Here is an 11,687-nt window from a genome sequence, read left to right on the forward strand (position 1 = left end):
TACCGCCTTCTGCACATCACTGTGGGGCTGCACAAGCCCTCTTTCTAAAGGCGGAAGCTTCTTGGTGACTGAGGACTGAGTTATCCCCATCCCCCAGGGCTAAGCACAGCTGTACCAGGGGAGCTGTCTTCTGTCACCTCTTTACCGCGCACCAGAGTCCTAGCGATAGGCAGTCAGGAAGCTAAAGGAGGGACTCCTTGGGCAAAATGAGGCCGACTGCTAGTAAATAAAGGCAGCCCCAGCCTGCCAAATGCCAGGCACCTTGGTTAGGGGAAGGTCATGCTGGGGTGAACAGGCTAAGGGTATCCGTAAATTCCCACCCACCCCCTCCCCCCAAAAAAGAGATTTTTTTTTTTTTTTGGCAAGTTAAAAATAAGCTAATGACACTGGGTGGGGCTCAGTGTCGAAGACTGCAGCCAAACCAAAATTCACTTCCAGCCAAGAGCTGCTTGGCCTCACCATTTGGGGAAGGAAGCTGAAACACTCATGAAAGATTCTTTAGTATACTGGGCAATAAGGCTGCAGTTAACATGTCAACTGAATGTGACCCTTCTGGTAAAATATTTTTTTAAATAATAAAAATAACATAAAGTTCTCAAACAGCCTCTTTCTTAAAGAAAATGGCCCAGAAATTCTCATGGGAGTGGAAGGAAAGAAGGGGGGAAAAAAAAACAAAACAAAACCGGGCCGGCCTCCTCTCAGCCACTACCTTTCACGAACAACTTTTTTTCTGGAGTTCTTCTCATAAAAGGAATGATGCAATTTCCTGTCTTGTCCCAATACTTCCTGTTCACTTACAAGGTGAAAGTTATCACCCTGTTTTAAACAGCTGTCCTAAACTCCACAGAAAGTTCCTTTTTCCATCCAGTGCCCCATCCCTGTCACAAAATCTCCCCATTTTAGAATATAAACGCTATCATCGCCTACACCTTTAATGAGTTGGCTTTAAGAAAAAGCCTCCTTCTCTCCATGGTAGACACTGAATCTTCAGTCGGAGCTGCCCCAGAAAGTGGGTCAGGGGCACAGACCCCCGTGGGGAGAAGCGAAGGGGGCTGGGGGCATCACCCCCAATGAGCCACCGTGTTTAGGTAGAGTTGCCGCCACCAAGGGAATGTTCCTTTCTTGGTGTGTTAGCCACTAAATTGAGAACTGTGCCTCAGCCGTTAATAATATCTTCCCGCTGAAAATAGCCCAGAGAGGAAGCTTGTCTGTGACAGTAGGCACACAGCCAGACGGGGCTAGCCATTCAGGACTGAGCGAGAGAGATGGTAGGGCCAGTGGTGACCTCCCAGTGGCCACGCTGTACAGTATCCTTTCACAAGGCTCCTGCAAAGGGAGGGCTCCCGGGCGAGTCACCAGCCTCCTCTACCCTGCAGCCCTATAACCTCGGTGAAGCTGTCATATCAACTAGGGTCTTAGGCAGCGGGACCAGAGCAGGGGGCCGATCACTCAGCAGGGTGGGTCAGGACGACTCCAGGCTTAGGGAGGCCCGCCCCTACATGGCTGGTTACCAGTCCCCGGGCTGCCCAGAGGAAAACAGCATCTGAGGCAGAGAAGGAGCAAGGGCGCTCACTTCCCCTGCAGAAAGGTCAGCCTCGGAAAATGAGCCACAGGGAACTCTCCTGTCTCTCCTTTCTGCAACCAGGATGGAATAGAAAAGGTTGAAAAATCACGGAGACAGACAGGCCCGTGACTGTGGGCCCATCCCTGGAGACCTCAGAGGTGCTCTGGAAACAAGTGTCTATCTACAGATCTCAAGCACCTAACTGAAGTCTCCGTTTTCATTCTCCAGAGCCAGTGTTTTTTATTGAATATCTAAATACCTGCATGCATTTAAAAGCTACCACAGGTCACTACTTTTTAAAACTGTGGCAAGATATGTGTAACACAACATTTACCATTAGTGACATTGAGAGCACTCGCAGAGCTGAGCAACCATCACCACTACCTAGTTCCAGAACATCTTCATCACCCTGAAAGGAGACCCTGTCCCATGGGTCACTTTTACCATGTCATCCACTACAACAAAGCCAATGGGAGGAAGAGGCAGAGTTAACACACCTTGTCAAGTTTCTACAATCGAGTGAAAGTCTTAGTTGAGAAGAGGCTCAACAAGCAAGGTACTTGAATTCTTCCCTATAGGAGCACAGGCAGAATCACAGAACCTGCACAGCCACCAAGAGAAGCCACCAAAGATATTCTCCACAAAAAAAAAGAAAAAAAAAAGATACTCCCCCTCAGGAACACAGACCCTTTTACCCCTTACACTAGGGGCTCCCCAACTTGTCTGCACCTTGAAATCATCTGGGAAGCCTCAAAAAATACTGATGCTGGGATCCTGCCAACAGACTGTGATTTGGAAGCTCCCAGGGGTCCCGATGTGCAGACAAGTCTGGGGACCACCACCCTGCGCCTTTTTTTCTCCCACCAGGTTAAGACAACCTGCTGTGAAGTGGCCTGGCGATCACAGCACTGTAGGTGCAGTATCACGGGACAGTTAACAGCAGTAATAAAGCAGCAAAGGGAGCCAAACTTGATCGTGAATCCTTTGGCATTCCCTCCCTTTTCACTGCCCCCCTAGCTCTGGGCCACAGGTTCAGAAGTCCACGCAGCTACTGCTGGGCTCTGCTAAGAAAAAGCCTCCCTGGGGAGAGGGTGTTAGTGCCCCAAGACAGTGGCCAAGAGCTGCACCGGAACCTGGCCCTCACCTGGCCCCTGCCCCTTCGCGGGCCAGCCCTGCTCTGCTTCAGGGACGGGGTGCATGAGGCAGTGGCCCATGTAGTCCGGCTGGCAGAGCAGCCCCAAGTTGCTCCAGAGACTTTAAATGCTGTCACCCTGCATTTAACCCCTGCCTGACTGCCCCATTCTTTCCAGGATAAAAGGCGTTTTAACAGTGAGCCCTTCTCCGGGGTTGAGTGCATGACCTCAAGCCTTGCAGAAGAGGCAAACAGCCTGAGCTGCTGTCCCTGACTGGTCTTCACTGGGGAGTGGGTGTGCACCAGGTGAGCCGGCCGGGGACTGAGTCGTCAGCCTGGCATTTAGGGACATATGGGTCCCTAGAGATTCAGACTGTCACTCCTCACCTACATGGTTGGGGAGAGGAAGGGGAGAGGATAGGTAAGGAGCTCGCTCATGGTTACATGTGCTGGTGCTTCTGCCTCCCCCCAAGCCCATGCTCAAGGCCACTTGGATGAACTCAATCCACCCCCACCCCACCTCCCCCATGGCATTAGAGACTCCAGCGAAACCACAATCTGCTTGTTCCCAGGCACGGGAAGGAGAGATATAAAAACACAGCAACAGGCAGCCGAGGAGATTCCCAGCTTGCCATCACCATTCCCAACCAGACAACAAATGCAGCTGAATAACCTTCCTTAAAAACAGGATGGGGCACTCTTTCCTAAGCTACTTGGTTTGAGCCCAAGTTGACTGTGGACTGAGCCAGGACCACATTTTCAGATTATGTAGGTGTTTTTGAAGACTCTCCTCTGAGGCTCTCATAGATGCCAGCAGAGATTAAAGAAGAGGAAAGAACCGTTCCTGGAATGGATGCTGATAAGGACATTCCCATCACCCAGGAACTAGAAGCGAGACACGGATCTGAAGACCTTAGCAAAGGAGCTGGCCTCCCTTGGGTTGGTGGGACGGTGTCTCTCCGATAAGCATGATTTTGTCCAGCCAAGAGATGGGTTCCTCAACACCCTCCCCCAGACACATCGGTACTACACTTCCACTGCCTTGCACCTCCCTCCCTGAAATCCAGGGTGGCACCTCTTTTGAAGTTTAAAGGACTACAAATGGGGGCTCCCTGGCGGTGCAGTGGAGAAGAATCTGCCTGCCAATGCAGAGGACACAGGTTCGATCCCTGGTCTGGGAAGATCCCACATGCCGCGGAGCAACTAAGCCCGTGCTCCACAAGTACTGAGCCTGCGCTCTAGAGCCCGTGAGCCACAACTACTGAGCCCGCGTGCCACAACTACTGAAGCCTGCATGCCTAGAGCCCGTGCTCTGCAACAAGAGAAGCCACTGCAATGAGAAGCCCGCGCACCCAAAGAGTAGCCCCCCACCCACCACAACTAGAGAAAGCCTGCGTGCAGCAACGAAGACCCAACATAGCCAAAAATAAATAAATAATTTTTAAAAAATGACTACAAATGATGCTGGCCTCAAATCCCTGCCTTAACCAGCGAGGCCCATATGTCTGAGGCCCAACCAGCTTTAGACACCAATATACAAAGGAGTCTGGGTCTACAGCTGAAGAACCTGGAATTCACAAGTGAGGTGGTATTTCTTCAAACCCCTCCCACCCCACCCCACTACCCCGAATCAGGACAGCAGACAAGCTAAATGAAAGCTCCCCCCTAGAAACTCCAGATGGAGGCTGCAAAGATGACAGCTTCGAACACATGCTTTTAATTACCAGTGACACAGTGAAAGCTCTGGGAGCAAATCCTTTCCACTTCCACCATCGAGCTGAACCTAGAAGCTTCCCATCTACGTAAGACCTCTCCCAGGTGGGTATTCTTGAGCCAGGATACGTGCCAGCAACGAGGGTTTGTCCTACACGCCTTTCCAAAAGCACCATATCCAGATCCCAATTCAGAACCAATCCAAACACGGCCCGGGCCCAGAGCACATATCCTCATGGAGAAACCGTCTCTGAGGTCCACCTACCCCGCGTGAGAGGGACCCAGGCCTATCCCAGCGCCTGCCCGCTCATGTGTCAGTGCACGTGTCTATCTGTAGGTCTGTAGCACGCATACACGCGCGCGCGTGCACACACACACACACGCACACGCACAACCAGGCACCAAGCAATCCATCTGTCTCCGAGAGCCGGCTGTCAGAAATGAAAGTACAATCTCCTGGAACCGAGTCACAGCCTTCTAAAAATGTGCCGTTTTCCCAGACTGAGGAAACTTGCAGGGGTGGGGTCTGTTTCACTGCGAGTCCCAGAGGCCTGGCCTGTCGTCTCCCTGGCCAGCCCCGCGCTGCAAGGCTGGAATTCCAACCTGCAGCCAGCAGGCTGGCTCCCAGCGCTCCTACCCACCCACTCCCCTTCCTCGCAGGAAAGGGAAGGGCCAGCCTTGGAGTCACCCCGGCATCTCGGGAGGGGCGAGGGGCGTGCCTTCAAGCACACCCTCACCCCCACCCCCGAGGCACCACATTTTCACATTCGGCTGTTTTTTTCTTTCCCTTCTTCCCTTGCCAAGAGAATCAAGCCCTGGCTCCCGCTGCCGACCTTCCTCCCACCCTAAACTGAGCCCCATTCATTAAGCCCGATCTTGGCCAGGACAGGAAGGAAAACAGCACACAGGGCCCGTGAAAGAGACACTCAGAGAGGTGATTTCCAGCGGGGAGGCGGGGGCAGAGCCCTGTGGGCACCTTCCCCGCTCCCCGCCGTGATGCCCACTTGGCCTGGCGCTCGCCACAGCAGGCTCCCCGCTCCAGCCTCCCTCCCCTCCCTGGCCCAGCCCCCTTCAGCCACCACAGCCCCCCACCGGCCTCATCCTCCGCCAGGCAGACACACCCCGGCCTCGGCCACCTCCACCCGCGCCCCCCCCGCCCCATGGAAAGATCAACTTCTTGGAAAGGAGGTTTGGGCTTTCTCCATTTGCAAAACCCTCCGCCCTGGACTCGAGCCACTACCACCATCTTTTGGGGGGGCCTTCTCGCGGCAGAGGGTGGAGCCCTGGGTTTTCTCAGGGCCTATTACCTCCCCTCCAGACACCCCCAAACCACTGGCACCAACCCAAGAAACAGTTTCTTCAACTTCCCCCCACGGCACATTATTAATAAACTACTCCAACTCTGAACGGAAAGAAGAAAGAGTTGAAACTTTGAAGCCTTGGGAATTAGTAAATCAAGAGCTAAAATTCAAAACAAATGCTCTTTCATGTGGAGTCCTCCCCATCACGTTTTTTTCTTCTGGCAGTTTTGTTGAAGGACGCTATCCCTTCAGAGACAAGCACTCCTTCCTAGCAGCTCCTCATTCATCGAAATGGCTGCAGTTACTTTGGGGGTAGGGGAGGAGTTCATCATTGCTTTACCCCCAGTTTCTTTCTAGGACTAGAAAAACTCTTGGAAGCCCACCCGTCTCAGAAAGGGCTGCGCTGTCACACTTTTGGCTCTGGGGGCCAGGTAAGGAGGCTGATGGCTCAGGCGGGTATCGTTACTTCCTCCAGCAGAGGAGACAGACAAGATGTTATCAATAAGACAAACCTTCCGAAAAGCCCCCTTTCAAAAGCTACCACTTCCCTTGCCTGTTTCATGTGGTTCAGAGGGGCTGGGACTCCTCCCTGCACATTCAGAATTTAAAAAATAAAACCCTCTAACAACATCCTGAGTGTGCTATTTTGCCCAGACCCTTTCCTCTCCTTGGCTTTCTTTCTTTCCGGAACTCTCTCAGCCTTAGAAAGCAGAAAAGACACAGTTCTCATGTCCCGGTATGTTCTTCCCTCCTCCACCGCCATGGTCCACTCCCATTCTCACCCCAAGCCCCTGCCTTTCTGCGTCCCTCTTTTTTCCTACTCAGCTCTCATTAGGAGCTTTGAGTAAACAATACCCTCTGTCTCAGATAACAGCCAGAGTATATACTGCACTGAAATCAAAACAAACAAGGGTCTCCCTGAAGACATTCTCAGCAAGCTCAATTCCTGCAGAGGGAACTGGCTAGCATGAACCGAGCCGAGGCTGAGCGACACCTGACCAGTTAAAAGTCGCAAAAGACGGTGCACCACGGTCCCCCCAAAGACTTTTGTTTTTGTTTTTTTTGCGGTACGCAGGCCTCTCGCTGCTGTGGCCTCTCCCGTTGTGGAGCACAGGCTCCGGATGCGCAGGCTCAGTGGCCATGGCTCACGGGCCCAGCCACTCCGCGGCATGTGGGGTCTTCCCGGACCGGGGCACGAACCCGTCTCCCCTGCATCGGCAGGCGGACTCTCAACCACTGTGCCACCAGGGAAGCCCCAAAGACAGTTTTATAGCTTCCATCGGAGCTGCCATGATCCTACACCAATGTCCCAAGGGTCAATGTCCAGAACTCTGCTGGATTTTCTTTTCTTTTCTGTTTTTTTTTTCCTGGATTACTTTCCCTCTTGTTTTAGCTAGTTCTTAGAAAATCCAGTGATGGCATACTGGGGTGGGAAAAACAGGTGGAAAACAGGACATATTTAGAACAGAATGGAAATGTCTCCCACTTACATTGCTAATGAGTTTCTCCAAGTTTATCACTCTCTTCTCCTGTCTCTCGGGGACAATGATGTTTAGGCTCTCCAGTGCCCTTCACCCAATTCCATAACTCTCCAGCCTGGGAGTCCAGGCCCCTGCTCACACCTGTGGGCCCTCAGGGACACCTTCCCTGCTGGGTAACAGTATTAGCACCTACTGTCTGCAGTGTCCCCACCCTGGCCCTCCCATCCCCACCATGCACTGCAGACTTCTGCACAAAGCTGGACTGGGAAGCAGGATTTGCAAAGAAGCATCAAGGCCATCTACTCTAAACTCCCATCCTACACTTGGGGTCTGTCTTCTACAAGTTCCCAAAAGGTGGATCCATTCCCTTCAAGGCACCCGATGCACTGAGAGTGAGAGCAAAAAAGGGCTTAAACCCGTGGACGAGTGACACCAAAGTCACCAAGTGGAAGCCCCTCAAGTCGGGAGCTGCTTAACAATAACCACGAAACGTGGCCCAACACCAGCCCGCCGGCTGGCCCCCACACTTCCAGATCTATGGCCCAGAAGGATGAGCTGAAGGGCAACAGAATCATCACGGATACATCCAGTTTCATGCACATAAAAGTGAGAATTAATTCCAGACCAGCTGGGGTGGCAGAAGGCCACCTCCATTCCTCCAGTCTCCAGTCATTTCAGGAGGTCTTCGAATTGCCAAGAAAGTAAGAGAAAGCAGCTCACCTGAAAGCCCCCCAGGGGCCAGATAATTCGTTCCCCCTGTTTCAGCGGAGGAAGGCACAGCATCTGGACAGTCTGCTGTGGATATGAAGAGAGAAATAAATAAATTAAAACACCAAGATTAATTTTTAAGCACATTCTAAACAGCATTAAAGAGAAACCACACATTCCAAACGGGTGACTGCCGGCCGCGATGCCAATTATTAATGGGCTGCCCAGGCTTCGCTACCCATCATAAGACAGACCACAGCACCTTGTCACCCGTCTGGGCTCCGGGCGGCCAGTTAATCATTAGTCAAGACAGACTGGCTGGAATTTCTCTTTTACTGCAAGTCCCCCATTGAGGAAACCAGGTAGTTCCCAAGGACAAAGGACGCCCAGTTCTTGTCTCTCCACCATCTTTCCCATCTTTTCCCAAAGCATGGCCTCTCTGCTTGGATCCAGTGGCCTCGCTGCCACTCTCATCTTTTTAAAGACAGACTTCCCAGTTCTTTAGGAAGAACTGGTGCTGGGCTGAAGGGACTTCTTCCTTTTTAACTGAGGTATAATAAGTATAAAAAAAATACAAATCTCAAGTGCAACTCGATGAAATGAATTTTACTCATGTACACACCTGTGAACAACCCCTCACGCCACATCAGGACAACAGAGAACATTTTCAGCAAGGCTCCCTAATCCAAACTCCCCATCTCTGGAAACCCTCCCAGGCAACCCCAGGCCTGCAAGGCTCCCTGCCTCAGTTCCTATAAAATCTCCCTGGCACCCAGTACTTGTGACTTCCTTCTGCTGTCTTTATTGATTTTTTACCTTCAGATCCTGTCTGCCTGAACTAGACTATAACCGTCTCTTCAACGCCTTTGTCACCCTCAGGTGCTTGGCACAATGACCTAAATGTTCATGAGGATAATGCCAATTCCAGATGAGAAATATATAGACTTCTCAACCTCCCTCCAAGCAATGAAAACAAAAAATAATGGCCACGAACCACAACGAATTAGTCCCTCGAAACAAAAATACACAAGACCCCATAAGCATATCATGCACCATTGCCAGTGCCAAACTTACTGAAATCCATAGAGAAAGGCCGGCTCAGGAAAGGAGCGTCCCAGCTCCAAAGCAAAAACACCAGGTCAGATGGTGCAAATGCCAGTCCCTCCACCCCAGGCCACTAGCAGGATGTCCCTGGGGGGGGGTGCGTTACCAGTTTCCCCCTGGAAACACTTGGCCGAGAGGGCGAATAGGAAGCCAAGTGAAAGAGTAGTCCAGGGGCAGGTAGCCACAGAGCTCTCTAGGGGCCCAGCAGCTGTCTCCAGTGCCTGGTAAAAGGGGGGAGGGGCTGGGCCACTCAACTCTGAGGTCCTCTCTCTAATCCCTCTCTTGCATTCTCTCTCAGGCTGGAAGAACAACTTTTCAAGAATTCTTCTAAACTGGGAAGGAGGAAGCAAAGGAGTGGCAGCGGCAGGCAGGGGAGAGAGAGAAAAGACTGTGTGGGTAATTTCACTGTATCAAGGTAAAGTTTGATTCCTAACAGGAATATACAGTTTTACAGGATACACTTAATCAAATGGAAAACAATAGGGGCGGGCAGGAAATGGAGTTGCTGGTTAAAGAGTGTAGAGCCTGCACTTTCTAAACTACTTCGATGGCCTTCACTATGTTGGAGATTGGCTTCTACCTACCCCGCAAAGGGAAGACACCCCCATGGTGACTTATCCGCGGCCACTCCCTCCCTCCCCCACCAGCTCTGGCTGGCTGAATCCCAGGGACAAGGTGTGTTTCAAAGGAAGAGCCCACATCTCGGGACAGAGCTGGGACCACATTCGGGGTTGTCAGCCTGTCTCAGATCAAAGGTTAAGCCAGCTCCACACTGGCAACCACAAGCATTTCTATGAAATGGTGCTCTGCCCTTTGTGCAGCGCCTTTGATCTCAAAAGGGATTTACGAACGTTAATTAGGTCTCCTTACCACCCCTGTGAAGTAGCAAGGTATACCTGTTTGACAGGTACCCAGGTAAACTGAGGTATCACAGAGCAGCCCAAGGGGCCACCCAGTGAGCTGGACCATACCTAAGGGCTCAGCCCTCTCCCTCCCAGGGTAGGCCACGTCCTCACTCCCTTCCCTGAAGGTAGCTGGGCTGAGACAGTCTTCAGTACCCAGACGGGCCTCAAGCTCCTGACAAGTTAGTATAGGTCAAAGAGGCCACAGCTCAGCTCTGCTGAGGTAGCTCTCCGAAGGCAGGGTTCTCAGCTACTGCCTTGTCGTCTGCTCCCCAGAGCCCAGGCTGGTACACTCAGAAACTCTAGGCTACTCCTGGCTCTTCTCCACCGCTAAACACTACCAAGCACCCAGTGAGTGAGAGCTTTCAAAGATGCATGCCTGGGGACAGCCAAGGAATGAGCTGCTGCAAAGGGTACAAGGCGACAGAGCTGGGGACCCCACTTCTCTCATTCGGAGAATGGTTTCCAGACAGCCAGGATATTCCTGTCAACTTAGTTCTGAGCTACCTAAGTACCTACCGTCTGGGACAGAGGAGCCTCCACCACCACCACCATACCCCAGCTCTGCCCCAATCCACAACCCAGGTTACAGAAGCACTAACCAATGCGTTGGAATCTTCAATGCATTTCAGGCAGGCACATCAAGTATGTAGAATGACTGAATGAGTGACCCAATAAATGAGTGAATGAATGAATCATCTAACCTAACTCCTTGATCATGTGGGTTTAAAACCAGGCCTGGAAAAGTTAAGAGTGGCCTGAGTTAAAAGGTAAATGCAGGACTAGGTCCCAGACTTCTCAGCTAGGCTTTGGAGGCTCGATCTGCCAATGGTCACCTGGATCCCCAGCCCAAGCAAGTAAATGTACCCAGCAACATCCCCTCCCCGCCAAGCCCTGCTTCAAATCTTTCAGACCTTCCGATACAGAGGACACAGGAAGCAGAGCCTACAGAGCAATCCCTCCCAGCATCCCCACTCCATAAACTGAGAGCTCATTCTAACAGCCTGCTCTCTTACTCCTGGTGTGATGGGGCTGGGGGTGGGGGGTGGGGTGTCCTGACTTCTGAGAGCCTCAAGTCACAGCCACCCTACTCCTACATCCAGCCATGTCTAACACTCCTTCCCAGAAGATCCTGCTGACTTCGAACCACAGAGTACCCAGGCCTACCTAGTCAGGCCATGCCAGAGGCTGCAGTGGATCGGCTTGAACCATAGCAAAACGGAGCTCCCAACTTTCAGCTGGAGCGTTCCTCCAAGGCTGCAGGGGGACCAGGCCCCAGCCTCTTCCCACCGCCTCTGCCCAAGCTGGAGACTTCACAGAAGAGATTCCCTTAGCTGTGTAACTGGTTAGGATTTTAACAGCTGTCCACTGTAAACCTTACGGCTGGTTCTCACCTAGTAACCCAAGATTAAAAATGCAACCTACGACTTAGAAACTTAAGAATGTAAGCAGCTGATGTAAGTTCCCCAGCCAAATACTCTCCCCCATGTGCAAGACAGAGAGAAAAACCTGGGGCAGCATCCCATCTGTGTGTCTGACCTCAACATCTCTGGCTACAGCAGCCAACAAAACCAGGCCCAGCCCTGGCAGCCCTCCAGTGCGCCAGGAGATTCCCACCACAGGGGCTTCACCGGTTAGCACCCTCACATCCTTACACAAAGGTGATGTTTTTCACTCCTTTTTTTTGTTTGTTTTGGGGTTTTCTGGTTTGGAGGGGGGAGAGGAGGGTTAGATTTTTGCTTTGGAGTGTTTTTTGGGTTTTTTTTTTTTTTTTTTTGGTTT

General features: G+C 51.8%; 1 protein-coding gene across 2 annotated transcripts in view; it reads right to left on the reverse strand.

Moving 5' to 3' along the window:
- Positions 1-11,687, reverse strand: part of SMAD7 (SMAD family member 7) — a 29,967-nt gene that overhangs the window by 13,939 nt on the left and 4,341 nt on the right. The window contains exon 3 of one of the 2 annotated variants that reach the window (XM_024756794.1): positions 7,912-7,983. In XM_024756794.1, the coding sequence (XP_024612562.1) occupies positions 7,912-7,983 (72 nt within the window). Of the gene's footprint in view, positions 1-7,911; positions 7,987-11,687 lie in introns of both variants that reach the window. The other variant, XM_024756793.1, reaches the window with a different exon arrangement.

The sequence above is a fragment of the Neophocaena asiaeorientalis genome, unplaced genomic scaffold (assembly GCF_003031525.2).
Source record: "Neophocaena asiaeorientalis asiaeorientalis breed wild unplaced genomic scaffold, Neophocaena_asiaeorientalis_V1.1 scaffold133, whole genome shotgun sequence".
Classification (NCBI taxonomy): Eukaryota; Metazoa; Chordata; class Mammalia; order Artiodactyla; family Phocoenidae; genus Neophocaena; species Neophocaena asiaeorientalis.